The sequence below is a fragment of the Notolabrus celidotus genome, chromosome 9 (genome assembly GCF_009762535.1).
Source record: "Notolabrus celidotus isolate fNotCel1 chromosome 9, fNotCel1.pri, whole genome shotgun sequence".
Classification (NCBI taxonomy): Eukaryota; Metazoa; Chordata; class Actinopteri; order Labriformes; family Labridae; genus Notolabrus; species Notolabrus celidotus.
In genome coordinates this window covers 7032341-7054824 of record NC_048280.1, presented here as the reverse complement: position 1 = coordinate 7054824, position 22484 = coordinate 7032341, and the positions used below count along the sequence as shown (strand labels likewise).

Sequence of the window (22484 nt, the reverse complement as noted above, 5' to 3'; positions counted from 1 at the left end):
CCCGGGATAGCGCAGAGAATGCTGTGGGCCTCCGACCATGTTGTCTGCACAGAGAGATCTCACATGTCATACTGATAGCTGTTTATATCTCCCCTCTGCCAACCTGACTACGGTGTCCAACGTTCTCAACGCTGCCATAGCCAGACTCCAGACAGACCACCAGAGTGCCCTCTTCCTGATATCCGGGGACTTCAACGATGCATCTATTTTCTACGTAGCTTATTATTGTATTTGTATAACTCATTGTGTATAGAGCAACTGTGATGACTGAATTTCCGCCCCTGGGATAAATAAAGTATTCCTGATTCTGATTCTGATTTTATTATTTACCCTCTGTGAGTGCCGGAGCCTCAGCCGTGTACGTCAGGCGGAACTTGCTCTTCTTCCAGCTGCGGTCGTTGCTGATCAAGGAGTCGTGGGCTTTTTCAATGTTCACGTCGTCCCCGACACAGAACACGTCGCAGGCAGCCTTAACATGTAGCAGCACAACCGGGGCAAAGAGCAGCACCATTAGTCAAAGAACACCTACACAGAATTAACAAAGGATTTCTAACACAATGTCTCCCACTCTAATTAGGACAGCCTCCACTCGTTAGAAACCCACAAAAGGGTAACCTTGAATCTCGAGGTTGTTTCAAAGGGGTGAGAGGCATTTCTGATTTAAATGACACTGGAGAGAGAAACTATGCTCATCATCAAAGCCAAGCCAATTACATGCCTTTTACAAGCTTAAGCCAAAAAAATGTGCATGGTGCTTTCATTCCAAGCACACCACACCATAATGATCCACAAAATTAACTTAATTGAGCTCCAGGAGTCCCCAGAAACAGACCTTAAAAACCTTCTTGGCCCAGGTTCTGAATGACTCCTCCTGGCCACACAGCTCATCTCCTTCTCCCATGCGTAGGATGCGCTCTCCCCCCAGCTCTTCAAACAGCGTGTCCACGGCGTGGGCAAAGGCGCAGAAGTGTGGGTAGGCCCTGGAGCCAAGGCCAAATGCTGAAAACCTAAACAGACACACGAACACAAAGAAAGAGACGGAGAGCGAGAAGAAAAGAAAAGGTAGTGTTAAAAAGCAAAACACAGGCGCACACAGGCAACACAGGTGCTCACAACTATCAGAGCATCTCAACAGAGCCCACATTGGAGACTTGGCCTTCCTTCACTTTCAAGAGGCAGCAGAAGCAGCTGACGTGTTTACAAATGCTTGTTCTGTATACTTTTAGAGAGATGTAAACACAGAAAAAATGCTGTTTTTCCTCTACAACAGTCAGCCCACATCAGGGTCAAAACGAACAAGGTTTGTGTTTTCGTCTTGTTTTTGTACATTTTCCACCTTCATAAGGATGCCATATGAGTGAGGGGGAGAACTCCATTTACACTGGAGCATGACAGTACAAACAGCTTTAACATTGTACTAGAGATGGTTGTATTTGAAGGATCAGATGGAAACCTTGTTTTTTTTAAACGTAAACTTCCCGTCATTGAGTTTTCGTGCTTTTTTGCAGAAGTTACAAAACTTGACAGTCCTAGAGATTTACTCTGCTCACAAGTTCTGTGTTACCCACTTACAAAAGTGTTGAATCTGAGCTCATGCTGCCAAGTGCTTTGTCGGTGACTGATTCCAAATTGGAGGCGATGCTGCTGCTCTGTTTTTCAAAATGTCTCACTTGTATCTAAAAAACTTTGAGTGCAATTTTTTGGTTCCTTTGTCGTGCCAGACATGAAACTATAGGCAAAGAACAAACAAAAACTAATGCTGATAAGTAATCTGAGAGTGCAAACGACTAACAGGACGTGCATGCTACTGTCAGTACAATTAATCACATTTATATTACGTACCACGTAGGCACTGATTTAAAGCTGAGTTAAGGGACAATATAAGTCTCAAAAAGTGAAGAACTTTTTAGACATGAATGTTACTTATTGACAATAACACACATTTCTTTTAGATGACCATAGCTAAGTTCAATCTGCAGACAATCTGAGGTTGAGGGTAGAGGTTCAGGGAGCCCAGATAGAATGCTCACTTAGAAGCTAGCAAGTAAGAGAGGAATGGTTTCAGACTTCAAATATAGGGTTGCAAAATATTGGGAATTTTCAAAGCAGGAAACTTTCCATGGGAATAAACTGGAATACACAAGGAATTTACTAAATTGAAGGTTGGCTCTTGATAGGAAACTTAAATATAGCTGGAGAAAATATATTTTAGCATAATCCTGACTAAAACAACCAGATTTCATGCAAGTACAGTTGAATATCTATGCTATTCCTCAATCACATGCACATAGCACACTGCTTACTACAGGGCTATTGAGACCACGCCCCCTACATGCACTGTGCATTCCTCCATCACATGCAGAGATTATTTCTAGAGTCGTGCAGAGGCTTGAAAAGCTTGAGGAAAGATGCTTTTTTATTTAACATTTTGAATGGGACTTTGTTGGGATTGCATTTTTGCTAATTTTTGAATGGGTTGGGTCAGGGAGATGAGTAATATATAACTCAACATTCATGTTTTTGTTCTTCAATGAAAGAATTGATCGTTCAATAAAATATTTAACACTTGACACAGTTCTGTCTGCTTATAACAAAACAAATATTTATGCTTGGATATGATACCTTTACATTAAATTACCCTCAATCCCCATAATTCCCATAACTCCCATGGAAAGTTTCCAATTTAGGAATATTTCCCAAATTCCCCAGCTTAACTTCCCATGGAAATTGTCCACCCCTTTGCAACCCTATTCAAGAAGCATGTGTCCTGAGCCCTTAATGGAATATCTGAGTCTTTCAAACTTGAGCTAAGCCAATACCCTTGCCCCCCATTTACTGTGTGATGGTGGTTCAGTGGATTTCCAGTTAGTCTAGACTAAACATCGGGCTAGTAGTGACTGAACGGCTGAGGCATCACACTGTGCACATGTAAGTGCAAAAACTCTGGGGGCAACTCGGCTGTGTTAACATAACTTGATATTGAGGTTTCTTTTAACTTCTGAAGTAGCACAGTATCCTTCAGTAGCATCTTTCAGGACTGTTTGCTTTTGTTCTACCTGACATTAGCGAGAGGTCCCGTGCTCTCAAAGTTGATCTTGGCTTCTGGCTCATCGCTGGAGGACTTGCGAGTGTCAGAGTAGGAGGACACACTGTTGAAACGGACCTTGTAGCTCCTGGAAGAGAGGCGAGAGCAAAGAGATGAGACATGTGGGTGTGCGACTCAAGAGAAAAAAAGATGGAGACTACAACTCACTTTCTGTCCTCTGTGTTGGATGTTGGGTGGCGCATCTCCATTAAGGCAGCTCCAAATTTCTACAGGAACCAAAGAGAAGCTGTTAGTGAGCTCTGTGTGTGTGTGCTGTGCTTTGTAAACTGCTAGGTTGCATACACACCTCTCCATTTTCAGGTGGGTCACCATTACCGAATGTGCTGGTCACCACTAACACCAGCGTCTCGTGCTCCAGGTCCACCACATCATACTCATCCATTGACGTGACCTACAGACATGACAAGAACAAAAAAAAAAAAGAGCATCACGGTGAGCATTCGTCTCCACTCTCATGTTGCATCCTTTATCCTGTTCTGGTCTCTGTGACACACACGCTGCACATGAAAGATGACTCGAGCGTGTAAATTAAAGCTGAACACACAGCCGCTGGCAGAGGAGGAGGTTGTAATGACCACTCTGTCCTCGCCTCTAACGAGATGATAATACGCTGCTGCCACACAACGAGCAGCCATGATGCACACCACTCAACATGATGGTGTGAGTCCACCGCAGAACGCACACATACACACACAAAAACATTAAGACACACAACCAAAGGCGTGAAGAGGAAACAGGCTTTAGCCCCACAACAACGAGGATTTGCCTCAGGCGTTCACATCTGCCCTGCCATCAATCTACAGACACCCACTCTCAGTCACACACACATACATTCACATACTTGCATGCACAAATCTCCTCTTGTGTGATTGATCACACTAGGGGAAACAGGAAGGGAAAATAAGACATGACCTGGAGGAAAGGAAAAGCACACTGTGTATGATTGAGAGCAGCATGTTGAGCTTTCTTCTCTATTTTTGTTAAACAGATTTGCACAGCCAGGGGTGCTTCAGGATCTTGTCTTAAACTACTGCGCTGCTCAACGCTTCAGTGGGTAAATCTTGCCTCTGACCCCCGGCACTTTGCTGCATGAGAGAAGAAGAAAATGTGACAAAAGACACACTGTCTTCTTCTAACCTCTTGCCGCCTGTGCTCAGCTGGCATCTGCTTGGCTTCCTCAGAGAGAGAGAAGGGGAGTAGGAGGAGGAGGAGAGAGGAAGGAGTGATGCCTTTGAATTCCTGCTTTTTTTTTTATTAGATACCCGTACAATGACACCCAAGCTCCTGCTTAACTTTCAGATAAGGTGATGCAAGATAGGAGCAAGCGTACCTTTGCGTCAAAAGCATGCTTGAAGATTTCACAGAGAGTTTTGGCATAATCATGTGACTTCCCCGTCTCTGTGGCAAACAGGATAGTGGCCTTCACCCTCTTGGCCATGGCCTGGCCCATGAGCTTGGCTGAAAACTTCACAGCCCTGCAGAGGCAAAGACAGAAATGTTGCAAATGAGATGCACAAACATACGGGGCGAGGAGGTTAATTATTTGCACTGCTCTGACAGAGATAGCAGTATTAGAAATGTGTCTGGTGTAATCATTGAATATGACAGATGATGCATCCATCTGATACCTTGATTCATGACCCACAGTTCTTAGATCTCTACAATGGCTTCCTGTCTGTCAGAGAATAGACTTTAAAATCCTGCTGATGGTTTATAAAGCACTGAATGGTTTAGGCCCAAAATACATTACTGATCTGCTGCTACTGTATGAACCATCTCAACCTCTGAGGTCATCAGGTACTGGTCTGCTTTCAGTCCCTAGAGTCAGAACGAAACATGGTGAAGCAGCGTTTAGTCATTATGCACCACATATCTGGAACACACTCCCTGAAAGCTGTAGGTCCGCTCCAACTCTCACCTCTTTTAAATCAAAGACTAAGACTTTTTTTATTTGCCACTGCCTTCCTATCTTAGCTCATTTTAACTTGCTTTAAATGCAAATCTTAATATAATTTTTAATATATTCTAATTTTCCTTTTCTTTTCTGTTTTATTATATTTGTCATTTTAATTGTGTTCTTTTATGCTTGTCTGAATGTCTCCAATGCTTTTAATGTTTTAATGTAAAGCACATTGAGTTGCCCTCGTGTATGAAATGCACTACACAAATAAAGCTGCCTTGCCTTGCATTGCCTACAAACAGAAGCCTTTACAGCTACTGTATAATATCATGTGGGCTACTCGTAACTACTTTTTAAAGCAGAATAAAGACATTATTTCAAGTTAGTTTTTATGTGATGAATGCAAACTACAGCAGAAGAGGTAGCAGAGAGTGCAATGGTAGTCAAAGCTGGAGAAAATGGCAGCAATCAGTGTCTGATCAAAGACCTGCCACACAATTATAGGCTTTATTTCCTAAATGAATAAAACTAAATACAGTGATGCAGTTTTTCTTTTTTTTTTTTTTCTTTTTTTCTTTTTGATGGTGAAGTTTTAAGAGGCACTTTGTGACCTTGCTATCCTGTGAAAAGGTGCTTTAGGTGCTGTTTTTTTCCATTTTCCATTTAAACCAAATATGATTCAGCCTTTCCAGTGCTCAGCATCCTCAGTGCTCTCAGTTGAAAACAGTTAGACATTTGGAACACAGCTGTGCTCAACAATGTCACTTCTTGATCAATGACCAATCAGAGTCAAGAAGGGGCGGGACTTCTGATATCAACTTTGTCAACAACAATGGCGGCGGTCCATCCATCTGAGTAATGTTATCACACCGTACATTTTCTAAGTTTAGAGCTGCTGTTAATGCTCTGACACGACTTCTATCAAGAGATTTTACAGTTTCTTGATAAAATCATCAAAATCACTGGAGTCCAGCTTAAAGCTGCTGTGAGGAACTTTTGATTTATATCAATTTTGGCACCCCATTGTGGACAAAGTGGTACCTCATATCTCTTGTTCTGCACATGCATAATTAGTGTTTTCAACAAAAACCTCACCCTGCTGTCTTTTAACAGCCAGATTTATCACTCAATGTGATTATTTGCCATGAAAACAGCCGAAAAAGGGTGTTTCTTAAACCAAATGTCAATCATGCGGTCTGACACCTACCCCCTCTGAGTGGTTTAAGGCTTTAAAAATGACAACAGAGGAGGTATCAGTGTTGTTGTTTGTGGTTTTGTTTGCTTTTGAAGGTCATAAAGAGGCATCAGTGTTGGTTTCAGTCAGTTTCTCAGCTGGTGAAAAACTCCTCATAGTGCCTTTAAGGACCTCTGCTCCCTTTGGACAAAGCGGGTGGTCCAGAAAGCAAACAGAATTTTAACCCAACCTGATCACATACTTGGCAGTGAATTTGCAATCATGCTCTCAGGTCGGCGGTATTATGTGCCGGTGCAGAAAACAAACCACTATGCAATTTATTTTATCCCTTCTGCCATAAGGCTGCTAAATGCACAAAAGGCAGATTAAACCAAGAATCACTCTGCATCCCGCTCTGCTGTGCGGTCACTTGTGGTTGTTGTTGATGTCACAATGTATTATTTATTTATTTTACTGTATATTTTGTACCATGGATGAGTTGACCTTCTGGGACTAATCAAGTATTCTGAATCTGAATCTGAATCTGAATATCATTGAATGAAAGCAAGTATGAAGCATACAGAGCATTTTAAAACAGAACCAACGGTCACTGCTTCGGGGAGCGGAAGTGCTGCGGGACAACTTTCGTAACCTTGGGAAAGGCTTTGAAATTGAGTTCTTTGCTGCTCCCAGCACACACAAAAAACGCCTTAGTGGACACGCCGTCTTACCCAATGAACTGAACTTCCTTACACAAGAAATCATGGGGGGCTGCAAGCTGAGCTGCATCTTCAATTAGCTTAGTATGCTTATAATTAAAGATATGTTTAGTTTGTTAAAGCTGGGGTTGGTAATCAGATTTAGATACACTTTTTGTTATACTGGTTAAAATGATCTTTATGTCCTGATGGCAATCAATACATAATGTGTTCCTAAAAAAGAGCAAAGAAAAGCTGCTATCTACAGCCGGAGTAAACCTGGGAAAACACCAACCAATCACCGTTTTTTGGGACCCAGAATTTTAAACCATTCAAATCCTGTCCTGCCGTTCTGCCCGCCTCCTGCGCGTACATTTCCCTGGCGTGTACTCCGAGACTCCGTCTCCTGCCTCTACTTCCCCTGACTCTATTGACTGCCCCTCTCGCTCAACCTCTGGCCTGTCCCCTCTGACCCGATGAGGTGCTTTGCTCAGGACTGTAGTCCGGATCAGAGTCTAAAAAGCTCTGACAAGCAGAAGAATGAATGACATTTAGTAAGTCCTACAGAAAATGTAGATGTATTGTAGCGTCTGTCCGGACGCTGTAGGGATGACGAGCCGATTCGTGAACACGTAGAGTTTTAATAACCGGTCACTGTCTGCCGTGATCACGCCAACCAACAAAACAACAATCAAAGTTTGAATGAATGAAGAACTTCTCCTCTTGTCTCTCCTCTCTCCAGCTCACACACTCTACATCTCTCCTGATGCCTTCACTGACTGTCAACACTGTAGGAATTAAGAACATCTACACTGAACACGTTTAACAAACAGTAGAGCTGTTACAGTTTTATATGTGTTATAACTTTTCTCCTGATCTCGTGTCACCAGTACAACTGGATAATGCTAGAATGACAGTTGTGAGTGCTAACAGCAGCCATGTTTGTTTGTGTTTTTAACTTTCACTATGATAATGTTTTGGTAAGGACCGGTTTTTAATCAGTCACCATCATATGGTCGCAAGTCAGCGGCGCTCGTTCATGTGAGCGGGGGGGGGGGGCGTCATTTTGGAGGAGCTCTGAGGGAGGAGGGGAGGGGTTAGACGGAGTCCTGAGGAAATGCTACATTCAAATTCATGCTAGTTTTCCGAGACTACCAACCCCAGCTTTAAGTCAGGCCATGCAATAAATAGAGATATATCAAATCATCAAAGGGTAAATATGCAACTGCTGTATGAGATAGATACAGTATCAGAGAGTTAGCAACTATCATCCAAAACACAAGTTTAGATACTGGAAACAAAATAAATTGTTTCCAGCACATCTGGTTGAAACACTTTGTTATCATTGATCGTCACTAAATCCAGAAATCTCCCTTTACTGTTAACAGATTTGTTACTGAGGATATTGTGGTTCACTTCAGCAGCCAATAGACTTTATGTCAAGGTAGCGGATGGATGACAATTGTGATTAGCTAGCTTGTCGTATCCTCAGGGTAATTATATTAATAGCAGATAATACACACACACTAGTGGATGCGTGTGTATAGAAAACAGCGACGAGGCTTTGATTACTCCCTGAGGGGTTGATTGGATGAATTTCACCGCTGCGTACACATGCTTCCGTCCCATGTGTCTAACTTTTGTCAGGGAAGTGATTATTTGTCACGGGTTGCATTATCATACACATATCCTACAGTAAATCATCTTTGACATTTAAGGCCTCAAATTAACCTTGAGTTAATGAATGCAGGTGCTCATCACAATTCAAACAAAGCGTTGTTGTCTTCTGGTATTTCTGTGTGATTGCACACTCACTTGGCAAGCTTCTTGAATCCGATAGCTCTCTTCTTTGTGGGCGTCCCATTGACTCCTTTCCACACATGAGTATTCCAGGGGTCAGGCTTTTGCATATGGGCAGAAATGAGAGGCTGTTGTTATTGAAGGCTCAAATAGATTCCAAGATAATGAATACATCTGTGTTTTCAGGGTATTCTAGGACTCATTTAGTATAAAGAAGCTGCAATTCCCAATTTACTTAAACAATCCTGGTATATACACCAACTAATGACTTCACTTTCATTTACGTTAATGGTTTTCTTTATATAGAAAAGCTGTAAACAGGAGTGCTCGTCTCGTAATGAAGTTTTCATCTTACCTGATACTCAAAGGAGGGGGTGAGGCGGTAGTTGAGCATTTCTTGGTGGAACACCGGTGTAATGCTTCCTGACATGGGAGGCACAATCCACACCCAGTCCCCAGGACAGCCTCCTCGCACCCTGTACTCGTTCTCCATGTGCTTCATGAAGGACTCTGTGGCTGAGTGGTGGTCTACTATGGTCACTTTGCAAGTCTACAGGAAGGAGACACAACAAATAAAGCAATCAGTGTACTTTCTTCTCAAAGCAGAAATGTTCCTCTGAAATGTTTCATGCCTCCTTGCATCGTTTACATACTCGTGAGTGGCTAACATAAGCAGCTAACTGCAGAAGTGACAAACACAAACAAGTGTTAGGAAAGTCGTGTACTTCACGGCACACACAAGAGACCTGAGTTGTTCGCATGGATGTTTTGATAAGCTGTTCAAACACAGGTGAAGTGTTTCTATAAAGGAATGACACAGCATACCTGGAAGCTGAAGAGAACAGCGATGTTGACCTCCACTAGTGCTTGGTCTTTCCAGAGGGAGGAAGTCTTCCTGGTGTCTAAGGCCATCCTGTTTGCAACCTCCTACCAAACACAGAAAGAAGAAGAAGAGTTATAACAAAAGGTATAAGTCACTGTTCTGGTTGGTGATTCACCTTTTGAAATGCTCTGTGTTGCCTTGATTTGGGTTTCAGATTGAAAAGGAATTTGAAGTTACACCGACTTGAGAATTAAATCTAACACCACAACTGCTGTGTAGTGGGATAACACAGCAGCTTCATGCATTGGCTGCACAAATTTCACAACAAAACCCCAGGTTAGAGTGCTAATCTAAAAGTCAACACTGGTATAGTAATTCAACCCTTTGCATATTGTTTTGCTTAAACATGTAGTTTTTAAAATGTTGCTAAGCCATAATCAAACACACAGACTCATGTTAAAGCTGCTGTGAGGAACTGTTGTTTTGTATTGATTCTGGTGCGGCCGGGCAGGTGCCTTTCTGTTTGGAGTTTGCATGTTCTCCCCATGCATGCGTGGGTTCTCTCCGGGTACTCCGGCTTCCTCCCACAGTCCAAAAACATGCTTGCCAGGTTAATTGGTCACTCTAAATTGCCCATAGGTGTGAGTGTGTGTGTGAATGGTTGTCTGTCTCTGTGTGTTAGCCCTGTGACAGGTTGGCGACCTGTCCAGGGTGTGCCCTGCCTTCCGCCCGAAGCCAGCTTGGATAGGCTCCAGCCCCCCGTGACCCCTAACGGGATAAGCGGTCAAGATAATGGATGGATGGATGGATGGATGATTCTGGTGCCCCCCTTGTGGACAAAGTGATACCTCTTATCTCTTGTCCTGTACATGCAAAAGTAGTGTTTTCAACAAAAGCCTCATCCTGTTGTCTTTTAACAGTCAACTTTATCAGGCAATTATTTTCCATGAAAACAGTCAAATGAAGGCTGTTTCTCAAGAGAGATGTCTATCATCTGGTTTGACACCTACCCCTTCAGGGTGGTTTCAGGCACTAAAAATGACAACAGAGAAGGTTTTAGTGTTGCTGCTGATGGACTTGTTTGCTTGTTGAATGTCATGAAGAGGCATCAGTATAATTTTCAGTCTGTTTCTCAGCCAGTTCAAAACTCCTCACAGGGCCTTTAAACAAGTTAGAAAGGAAGAAAACAGATGCTAACGAGTGTCTGTGACAAAGCCTTGGTATTCGACGCCGATGGAGCCACATAATTATGTATTTATACTTTGTTTGTGTTGTTAAAACTGATGATACACCAAATGTAAGATTAAGACACAGAGTTTGTCGCTTCCTTTTATTATTTAAATCTGATCTCAGTCAAGTTTGATGCTCAGTCGTGTTTCAGAAATCCAGCAAATGTTAATTTTCTTAAAAACAAAAGAAGTAGAAACACTGCATGGTCTTCAGCTTCTCTGACAGTCTATCATTAAAGTGAAGAGGCCTTTATTCTTCTTTTTAAAGTTGCTCAAGTCGTTTTTGAAGTGCCTTAATGAAAAGGGCCGGCAATTAAAGTTCCTCTCCAAACAATACATGCAAATTATGTAAAAGAACAAAACACAAGTGCATAAGCTGTTGTTATCAACAACGCTCAACACAATTACAGCACTTGCAAGAAAATCCACAAATGTGGCCAGAATTGCTCCAAGCAGTTCAACTACTCAGCTCCTTTCTGTGTAGAGGAATGGGAAAACTTCTCTTTCATTGTTTCATTTCAGGTGTTGCATGCACCAGCAGCAGGCGCTCTGATTCCCCTTGAAATAAAAAATTACTTGCATATCCTTGAAAAGATTTTGAAACATTGAGCATTTACTGCTCCAAAAGCTCATGTATCCAATTTGTCTCTCTAAATGCATGTAAGGATTCAGTATAAAACAATAGATGAATGACTACATGTTGTTTTTGCATGAAATTAAAATGAACACAGTTTAATTTGAACTAAGAGCGTCAGTTTTCTCCTCAGTGAGCACAATCAGAGGAAGAATGCCGTTCTGATTGGCTCATCTGGTGACCGAACACATGCTCATCACCGCACAGGGCTTCTGTCAGTCTGTGCCTTGGATTCTTATCCCTCATTTGCATGGATCATGATGTATTCTGGCACACTACCCTACCTCCAGAATGTTGTAACGTGAGCTGTCGCAGAAATCCCTCACGCCAATCTCAGTGCCCATGTACCAGCCGCTGAAGGGGCAGCAGGTGAACTCCAGGCCGCCGATCTCCAGCAGCATGTTGGCCACCGCCGGTAGGCCGTACCACTTCAGGTTCAGGTCCTTGAACCACTCGTACCTGGGTGAAAAAAACAGAGGAATGATGTCAATGAAGGTCCAACATTTGGAACATACACAGTCAATTTTCATAATAATTATGGTGTGTTGCTTTGGGCACAGATTTGTATCCCCATGACACAAAGTGTGCAGCCAAAACCAACATTAACACCCAAAACCCCCACTTTGATAGTTTTTCAGAGCTGGACAGAGCAGCCAGGGCCTAAATATATACCTCCGTGCACCCTCTCGAGGGATTGATAACACTGCTTTCAGTGTATTATTTGCAGAACTCGGTCTAATCTAGTGTAATGATGAGACTCTGTTGGTGGTCTTGGTCTGTGCCAAGCTGCTGCCAGAGCGGAGGGCCAGTTGATGCATGGTGTGCAGCACAAGATGCCAATTTCGGGGGAGTCTGGCAGGGAGATCAGTGTGTCAAGGGATTATGAGATGCTCTCTGCAGCGTGTAGCGATACAGTGATAGCTCTGTGTGCATCTGAGCATGTATGTGTGAAAAGCAGCGTAGTAATATCATCAAATGATTATGGAATAGAAGGATTAGATACAGCAGCTTCATGTTTAAAATGCCATGGCTCTTGTTGAGAAGCCACCGCAGTAAGAAAAGTTTTATTGAAGGAAAAGTAAACACACAGGATTGAAAAACAGGAGGAAGCATGAGACTCACTAACGAGCCCCATGGTTACCACAAAACCTGGCATAGCAACAGATCGAGCATGGCTTGCTGTGTTTTCTAGGAATATTCAGCACAGTTGGATTGTGACGATAACCCAACAAGACTTCTTGGCTCTACAGTCCCACATTGTTTCAGAAGTGTTGTTAAGAGATGTGCGAGTGGGCGGATGTTTGTTGGTGCAGCCCTCTCTGTTCTTGTTTATTCCTTGAATGCTTCAGAAAGGAGGCATCACTCACTTTGGGTGTGTGATCGGCACCTCCAGGATGAGGTCTTCGGGGATCTCAAACAGCTCAGGGTCATTCCCGTTGGCTTGTAGCAGGAGCGGGAGGACATCAAAACGACCCTTTGGAGCTTTCCATCCCAGCTGCATGCAGATCTGGTGACCAAAAGCAACATGTGAGCTGAGAGTAGAGGAAACAAAAAATGAGATTTTGCAGCTTCGGCTTGTAAAATGAAAACTAAAGCTCCTTCTCTTGTGTACCTCGGTAAACTCTACATTGGCAGGGTCACCCCAGATCTGTCCGTCAGGCTGTTTGTAGCCAGCATAACGGATCAGCTGACTGTTCCACACTCGATAGTCATGTTTGCCATCCGTCCTCTGTGGAAATATGGTGATGGCTGACCTGCAAAACACAGATTATTGAAAGAGTTCTATTACTGTATGTGTTTTTTACATTTAAAACATTTAGATTTGTTGCTATCTTGAGCAATAAATTCAAATCTAAAAATGTTCTAATAATTTAACAAAAGTCTTGAGATTTGCCACAGCAACATCTGAGATAATAATCCATTGCTTATGTGTTATTCTATTGGAGAGATGACTTCAAATGTACTCTGTTAAATTTGTAACTCACACCTTTAAGCTATATATGATCCCTTTATTTGCTGGTATAGATGGACAGATGGATGGAGGGATAGTTTGACGGATGGAGGGATGGACAGATAGATGAATGGATGGATGGATGGATGGATGGATGGATGGACAGACGGATGGACGGACGGATGGATGGACTGATGGATAGATGAATGGATGGATGGATGGATGAATGAATGGATGGATGGATGGATGGATGGATGGATGGATGGATGGATGGATGGATGGATGGACAGACGGATGGACGGACGGACGGATGGATGATGGATGATAGGTGGGTAGGTGGGTAGGTAGGTAGGTATAGATAGATAGATAGATAGATAGATAGATAGATAGATAGATAGATAGATAGATAGATAGATAGATAGATAGATAGATAGATAGATAGATAGATAGATAGATAGATAGATAGATAGATAGGTGGATGGATGGATGGATGGATGGATGGATGGATGGATGTGCTTTTTTGATCCCAAATAGGGAATTTGTAGAAGGGATTGTTAATGAAACATGTTGTTTACTATTTCTTATTATTAAAAAAACAAACAGTAGCTGTCGGGCAGAAACCTCATATCTCAATATTTTAAATGCTTTATTTATAGTTTTTCAATTTACAAACAAGAACATTAACCCTATACCCCCACAACCACCCCTTTTACCCACCCACCCTAAACCTAGAGACTAGAGTGTATCTCAATATTTAGTAATTTAATTTTTTTACATTTAGTAATGCTACTGATTTCCCTTTATGCCATCCAGTAGGTATTCTTAAATTGAATGTATGAAAAGTGTTTTTAAAAAAGCTTGTAGCTGTAGCTCTCAGCTGAATAACTCTGTTTTTTTTTTTGACTTCCTGGAAGGTAGATGTTTTGGAGATACAAGGTTTGTGCCTGACAGACAAGCAACAGAAAAAGTATCACAGAAAAAGGCAGCATGTAGATTTCAAGGTCAGATATAGTGGATTCAACGTTTCAGTTTCATCAATCACCATGATTCATGATCACTAACACGTGGTCGCTTAACTGCACCGGAGTCCTTTTAATCACGTTGTTCCAGAGCAGAAGCAGGGGCCAGAGCACCTTTGGCCTGCTCTACATCACAGTGCTGTTTTGATGCCATGACCGGGTAAAAGTGAAAGGGTCAGAGTAATACTGCTAAGCTGGTTATAAGTCGGGGAGGAGTTAGAGCAGCTGTGGGAATCTGGGCCAGTTGTGTTAGCTGTGTACATCTGCCGGAAACCGTCTCTCTGTCCCTGCGTAAACTAAAGTATATGATTAAATCAACAGGCATGTTGTATATAGTACACTATGATGAAATGTTCAAACCAAGCCAGAAACCTTGGTGTAGTCATAGACTCAGAGCTTAATTTCAGCAGCCACATTAAGACAATTACAAAGTCAGCCTACTATCACCTTAAGAATATATCAAGGATTAAAGGACTTAAGTCTCAGCAGGATGCAGAAAAACTTCTCCATGCATTTATCTTTAGCAGACTAGACTACTGTAACGGGGTCTTAACAGGACTCCCTAAAAAGTCCATCAGACGACTGCAGCTCATACAGAAAGCTGCTGCTCGAGTCCTAACAAGGACCAAAAAAGTAGACCACATCACTCCAGTTCTTAGATCCCTACACTGGCTTCCTGTCTGTCAGAGAATAGACTTTATAATCCTGCTGATGGTTTATAAAGCACTGAATGGTTTAGGTCCAAAAAACATTGCTGATCTGCTACTACTTTATGAACCACCTCGACCTCTGAGGTCATCAGGTACTGGTCTGCTTTCAGTCCGTCAGAACGAAACATGGTGAAGCAGCGTTCAGTCATTATGCACCACATATCTGGAACAAACTCCCTGAAACCTGTAGGTCGGCTCCAACTCTCAACTCTTTTAAATCAAAGACTAAGACTTTTTTATTTGCCACTGCCTTCCTATCTTAGCTTAATTTAACTCATTTTAAATGCAAATTTTAAATTTACTTTTAACACATTTCTAATTTTCCTTTTCTTTTCTGTTTTATTATATTTGTCATTTTAATTGTGTTCTTTTATGCCTGTCTGAATGTTTCCAATGCTTTTAATGTTTTAATGTGAAGCACATTGAGTTGCCATCATGTATGAAATCTGTATACAAATAAAGTTGCCTTGCCTTACTATACTATTCTATTTGTACATAGTATATAACAGCTTCAATATTCCTTGGTCTCCCTTAGAATAACAGATAATGTAACACTTGCTGGTTGGGGTCATTATTTTGCACATATTAATATTTACTCACCCTGTATAATGGAGTAATAATCTGTGACTAATCATACGTAATAAGTTGGAACTAAGTGCTTTATAAATGGTTCATCAATCATTTACTTTTGCTTTAAAGATCAGTCTTCAAGCAGGGGCAGCCATAAGCTACTAGATTATGTGAAACCTTGCTGTGGTGATTAAGAGCGTTAGTGATTTCTATAAAAAGGCCGATCAGGCCCGAAATCCATTAATGCTTCATTAACATTTAAAACTGCGGACGTGTCGCCCTGTTTGAAAATGAGCAACCCTGTAAACATATTCTTTGATTAAATATCTGCTTTATAGTCAAATACAAAGAAAAAAAGACCTGCAAAAGGTGTTTCCAAAACTGTTTGTAAGCTGAAGTCCAGACACTTCAAGAGGGAATATTTATATTTTCAAGCTGTCAGTATTACTGTAATATCAATTATTCATTTAAATGAGTAAAATAATTCTGCTTCAAGTCTGCCATGTTGTTCCTCTGCAGGCTCTGACCAACATGTGTGTCCGAGCTGTCCCTGTGAAGGCCAGGCTAAGTGTAGTAATGAGTCAGAGGCTATCCATCATCCAAGGAGTAAATATGAGGTGTCACATGTGATTAGGACTTGGCAGAAAGTGAGTGAGCGCCGCGCAGGTTTGACAAACGACTGCCCGCTGTGAGCAGGTTTCCAGCGCCTCACTGACAGGGCCATGATTGGTACAGAGACACATAAAGATAGACAGGAAGCAGATAGTGTCAGAGACGGCATTAAGACACGTAGCGCACACTGACAGATGGGACAGTGGGTCAAATCAGGGTAGTCAGAGAACGAGAGGGGTGATGAGATGGTGATGCATGTAGCGACAGATGGGGAGAGGGGAGAGGAACCAGAGCAGAGTTGAACAAAAGGGAAGAATGGACGACATAAAGAAATGAGACCTGGGTAAATAGTTGATCTATGTGCATTCCTACCTCAGGTTGCCTTTGTTGGTAGCATACTTGATGTGATTACAGATGTAGTTGTACATTCCATGAGCTGTTGAGCAGTCTCTGGCATCAAAAACCTGGAGTGCAAAGACAAAAATGAAAACTCAGAACCACAGTGAAGTGTTTTAAGTTGACTTTTAACATTAACACAGCATGTATATACAAAGAAGTGACTGATCCTAAACCTCCCACTCAGACTGTAGCCAAGTAGTAGGCATAGAGTGAGGATTTAAGTGAAGTAGAGCCAGTGTGGAGGCGCCTTCTACCAGCAGTCTTTCACTTTTTGCCAACACAACCAAGATGTTGAGGACCAAAATTTGCAAATTTCATACCAAGTAAAGAGTTAACAGGAATGGAAAAACTACCCACAAGACTTCCCAAACCATCCAAAGCAGAATGGAGCAATTTTGAAGTATCAACAGCCCCATGCTATGACTTCACGCCATCCGTCCATACCTGTAGTTTGGACCACTGGATCCTTCCTACACATCTGGCAGCATTTCTCCACGCATGCTTGGCTCCATAAATCAGCTCGGTGTCTTTCAGTTGGTAAGTTCCTGAAGCTTCAATCTCCTTGGTCACCTCCTCCAGCCTGTCCACGTGGGCCTTGGAGCCATTCCTATCGACGGAGCAGGTTCACAGTCAGAAAATATGAATACTACAACACTTTCATTCAATAAAGCGAGTGAAGCTTTGTAAGCACATTTTGATTTGACTTTTTGTTTCGAAAGAGGGTTAGTTCCTAAAAATAGTATGGGAGGTCCTGCCTTCAGTTATCAGGCACCTCTCCTTTGGGATCATCTACCAGTCAGGGTCCAGGAGGCAGACAACCTCTCTACTTTTAAGAGTAGGCTTCAAACATTCCATTTTGATAAAGCTTATAGTTAGAGCTGGATCAGACTTGAACCAGCTCTTAGTTATGCTGCTATCGGCTTAGACTGCCGGGGAACCGACATACTGGGATCCTATCTCTCCCCTCTCTCTGCCTGTCCCTTACTTTAACTCTCCCTGTCCCTTTAAAGTTACTGACCATAGACCTTTATGGAGTCCCTGAGCTCCCTTGTCTCGTAGGTTCCTCTAAGCCGCTGCAGTAGACGGCCTGCAGCTACAACTACTACTATCCATCTCACCACTATCTCTCTCTTCATCTCCCTCTATCCCTCTCTCCAACACGGTCTCAGCAGATGTGTGTCTAACATGAGTCTGGTCCTGCTTGAGGTTTCTGCCTGTTAAAGGAAGTTTGTCCTTGCCACTGTAACTTGCTAAATGCTGCAAAGTGCTCTGCTCATGGTGGATTAAGATGAGATCAGACTGAGTCCTGTCTAGAAGACGGGACTGGATCTTATCCTGTCTTAATGTTGGGTATTTGTTAATGATAGAACATAGAGTACGGTCTAGACCTGCTCTTTTTGTAAAGAGTCTTCAGATAACATTTGTCATGATTTGGCGCTATATAGATTAAGATTGATTGATGTTGTCATGTTACTCCATTCATATATTCTTTTACTCTACCCACAGTGAGTTGGCTGCACAAACACAACCTTAAATCAACCGGGGAAATAAAATAACTACAACATAAATAACTGTTTTGCACAACTGGAAATCCGTTTTTGTAACACAGTAACCTGGACAAAGCCTTAGCTAGTTAACGATCTACCTGTGAAGAGCATAGATGGAGCTGCTAGAATAATTAAACACTTTCAAACACAGCTGACTACTCTCGTTTATTCAGAGCAGCTTTAAACTTAATCATGCTTATCGCCCAGTTTACATAACACAGGGGTGGAGGTGATGAATAACATTTACAGTAACAAGTATGCTACATCAGGCTTAAGATGGATCCTAACTTCTGCAGGTGTTTGTGAGGTCTTTTTGCAGTCTGCTGAGTCTTGAGGGGGCTGTTGGAAAGGAGAGCTTGAGCGGCTGCTCATTTCATGCTAAAGGAGCGCAAGCAGTGAGGCTGAATTGAGAGCAGATTGTGAACGACCATAAAGCTCCCAAAATGCCAATCAGATAGGTGAGAACAACAATAAAACTCTCTGCTGGTTGTAACACTCTCTCTGCAGAGGAGAACATCAATGTTGCTAAGCAACTTTGTGTTGTGTGAAAGCACTCCACTTTGAGCAAAAGCTGCGTCGCTCTCTTCTTGCTGTAATGTGTGTTTGTGGCTGAAGTTGCTGCAGAGTTCGTACTGTTCAGAAACAGTCTCTTAGATCTTGGTAAGATCTGTCATATAAAACAGCAGTCGTGTTGTTTAGGTAGTTTGATCATGATGTTTACAGTTTGTATTTATTGTTGGTTATTTTTGGTGAGTTATTTCCTCTTCTGTTTAGTCAAAAAGGCTTTGATTTTCCAGTGGGACAATGCTTCATGACACACAGCTAAGTCAATCAAGGTGTGGATGAAGGACCACCAAGATCAAGACCCTGTCACGGCCAGCCCAATCTCCAGACCTGAACTCAAAGCCTCTGGAATTTGATCCAGAGGAAGATGGATGGTTACAAGCCATCAAACCAAGCTAAGCTGCTTTAATGTTTGCACCAGGAGAGACATAAAGTCACCCAACAGCAATGTGAAAGACTGATGGAGAGCATGAGAGCTGTAATTGAAAATCAGGGTTCTTACACAAAGTATTGATTTCTGAACTCTTCCTAAATAAAAACATTAGTGTTGTGTGTTTCAAAAATGAATATGAACTGGTTTCCTTTGCATTATTTAAGATCTGAAAACATTGCATCTTTTTGTTATTTTGACCATTTGTCATTTTCTTCAAATAAATGATCTAAATTACAATATTTTTATTTGGAATTTGGAGGAAATGTTGCCAGTAGTTTATAGAATAATACAAAAATGTTAATTTTACTCAAACATATACCTCTAAGTAGTAAAATCTGAAAAACTGATATTTTTGCAGGGGTCTCTAAGCTGTATACACTACAGTTTAAGTATACAGTAGTTGTTTTTGATATTCGGCGTCTGTTCCTTAATTTCAGGGACTTGATAATGGAATATATTTTTTTAAATGAATGTGTTGATTAACTAAAATGTATCCTACACTATTGCCAGAATTGTATGATTACTTATTTGTTCAACACTCCATCTCACCTCCACCTTGCACTTTTTTAGATATAACATTTACACATAGTACATTTGAACTGACTTACTTTTTAATTGATCTGTACGTACGTTTTTCCTCATTACTATCTTTATTTTTGTTTTTTGGGGGGTCTTTTTATGTCAATGTTTAGAAAGAACAGTGGATAGGGTGGGAAATTGGGCCATCTGCTTTGAGGAATATAGCTGTACATGGGTCGTGCAACTTAATTGCTGGCTAAACCAGCGGTCCTCAAACTTTATTGCAATTGAACCGAGCAAAATATCTTAAAGTTAACGCACTTTGATGAAAGTAAAATATTCTAACACTCTTTTTGTTTTTTTACCAACGAGAAGCTTCTCTGTCCCTTTTTCCCCTGTGCTTACCTTCTGATGGAGGTGTAGTACTGGTCTATGAAGTCAGTTGCCAGTGGAAGGAGCTCATCTTTGGTTCTGACCTCATCTGGCTTGCGGGTGTGTTGGTTGGGCACCATCACAGAGCCCATGCAGACATTCTCAGAGCAGATTGGCAACTAGAAAGACAAACAACGTGACAGATGAGGGAGCTTTTCTCATAAAGGGATTCTGCTTTGTTGGTTTTTCCTCACTGTCAAAATGCAACTGAAGAGCAGGGGGATTATGGCATATGGTACAATTCACTGGTAATATCTCTGCAACTACCCACAAAGTTTACTTCCCAGCACACAATAAAACTAACTGGAGCTCATTGGATCATTGTTGCACAGTGCTAACTGCTATTCTGGGACTGACTTCTCTCCATGTTATTTGAGTGGTCATCAGGATTTCTGTTCACTGATTAGAGGCAGTTCCTGTGTGTTGTGATTGAATGGAATCAGAGGGAAGTATGGCATCTTTTAAAAGCACAGAACGCAACGCTATCACATTACATACTGCCGGGTCTTTGTGCTTGATATGAAGCGAACCAATGAGATGCCTGAACCGTCCAATTTTCTTGAAGGTTTCTCGCTCCACTTCAATTGCCAGAAGTTCCCCATTTGCTCTTTGTGAGATTGTGCTTCAGTGTGCAAAAGCATTGTAAAACTTTGTTAGTTCTGGTTTCACAGCACACAAGACAAAAAGGGCTCCATATGGAACAAACCTGAAGTTCAACTATCGCTCCACTTTTCTTTTTTAGCGCACATCCATCGGCACTGAAAGGTTTTACCAATTACAGTCCCATTTTACTCTTAGGAAATTCCACTTCTGCTATAGAAAATGTATATTTGGTTATTGTATATGATAACTTCCGGGCCCTGAATGCATGTGAAAGATAATAACTGTTTTACAATTTCTTTCATCATATCGCTCACAAATGGCTGGCACGAATGTTAGTGAATGAGTAAGTCAGTGAGTCATGGATTGCTATCCTTCCATCAAGTGGAGACAGGAAGACAGAAAGAGCGAGGAGCAACGACAGAAAACAAGAAACAGACAGATGCACAGAGAGAACGGCTCATAGCTGAGAGCGACCTTGTGTGGTCAGTTTAATGTGATTAGAGCTGAAGTCAGCTGTCACTTTGGTTTGCCTAAATGTCCTCATCAGCTCAAAGAGAGAGCCAATGAGTGAGCCAGAGCATCTGACAGAGACGACAGTGCAGGCGTGCAGGCGAAGAGGAAATTTGACAATGACCCCAGCGCTGCTAAAATTGGCTTGTGACTCTGAACCACACACTTGCACTGTCCAAATACTTAGACGTGGGCTGGCAGTCTGTCCAAAATAAACTCCCCTCCGTGTCCCTTCAACACTCACTGGACAAAAACTGTTGGACGAGTCAACAAACGCGCAATTTCAGCCAGTCAAAACAATGGGAAATGAGAAAGGAAATTGAGTGAGCATATCCAGAAGAAAGGATAAAAAATAAAGGGATAACTACAGATATAAACCGAAGCTTAGGAAAAATAAGTGACAGCAAGAACACCACAACACTGAGACAGAAAATCATGAACGCTAAGATTCGACAACATAAATGGGGAAATGGATGAGTAGAGCAGAGAGTGTTAAAAATAAAACAAAGGAATCACTTGTGCTCCAGCACGTCCGCTCATCATACCGCTCTGGGCATTCATGCCAGCCAGCTGTCCTTTTGGAAAAAGACGGATCATCCTCCAATACAGAAGCGTCTGTGATAAATAATAACTCTGAACAAGCTACTACAGCCCATTCATCGGGATGCACAGCGTGTCCGATAAGTCACCAAAGTAATTAGGCGGCTGTTTCCTGTTTACGAATGGATGCAGGGTTTTTTGGGGGTTGAATTATTAAACGGTGGGGTTCACCTTGTGACTGCAGGACTGGCTTACTAACAAGAGGAGGAAACTTTGGCTGCATGATAAAACGGAGGGAATGGACGGACCAGCCGGTTGATCGATGAAAGGGGATGAAAATAAACCACAGGAATACATTTTCTTTAAAGTCTTGCATTTAGATGATGACTTTTGAGTTGGTTTTTTTTTAAATGACCTTGGTAATTCAGATTCAGACTACCCTCTCAAGAAAATAACACATCACTTGTTTCCCTAAACAACACCCTGAGTGACATTTTAGGTATAGGTCAACAATGAGACTTTAATACGATAGACTACTGTCACCTGTTTTCAACAAACAACCGTCGGTGGTTTACTTACCAAGATAAAACCAACAATGATGGTCAAATTGTTAGCTTGATGATAGCATACTGTGTTGTGTCAAGGACCCAGGCTGCATTTTGTCATTAAAGCTGGGGTTGGTAGTCAGATTTAGATACACTTTTTGTTATA

At 41.8% G+C, this 22484-nt stretch overlaps 1 protein-coding gene across 1 annotated transcript in view; it reads right to left on the bottom strand.

Annotated features, from left to right (window-relative positions):
• The window catches only part of nos1 (nitric oxide synthase 1 (neuronal)), a 55380-nt gene that overhangs the window by 18169 nt on the left and 14727 nt on the right, over positions 1-22484 (bottom strand). Inside the window, exons 5-19 of the mRNA XM_034693051.1 lie at positions 20094-20239; positions 17070-17232; positions 16599-16690; positions 12977-13118; positions 12732-12871; positions 11649-11823; positions 9504-9605; positions 9034-9228; positions 8694-8779; positions 4437-4581; positions 3393-3497; positions 3254-3312; positions 3057-3173; positions 833-1007; positions 331-469 (exon numbers count right to left, since the gene is read on the bottom strand). Coding sequence (XP_034548942.1) covers positions 331-469; positions 833-1007; positions 3057-3173; positions 3254-3312; positions 3393-3497; positions 4437-4581; positions 8694-8779; positions 9034-9228; positions 9504-9605; positions 11649-11823; positions 12732-12871; positions 12977-13118; positions 16599-16690; positions 17070-17232; positions 20094-20239 — 1981 coding nt within the window. The remainder of the gene's footprint in view (positions 1-330; positions 470-832; positions 1008-3056; positions 3174-3253; positions 3313-3392; positions 3498-4436; positions 4582-8693; positions 8780-9033; positions 9229-9503; positions 9606-11648; positions 11824-12731; positions 12872-12976; positions 13119-16598; positions 16691-17069; positions 17233-20093; positions 20240-22484) is intronic.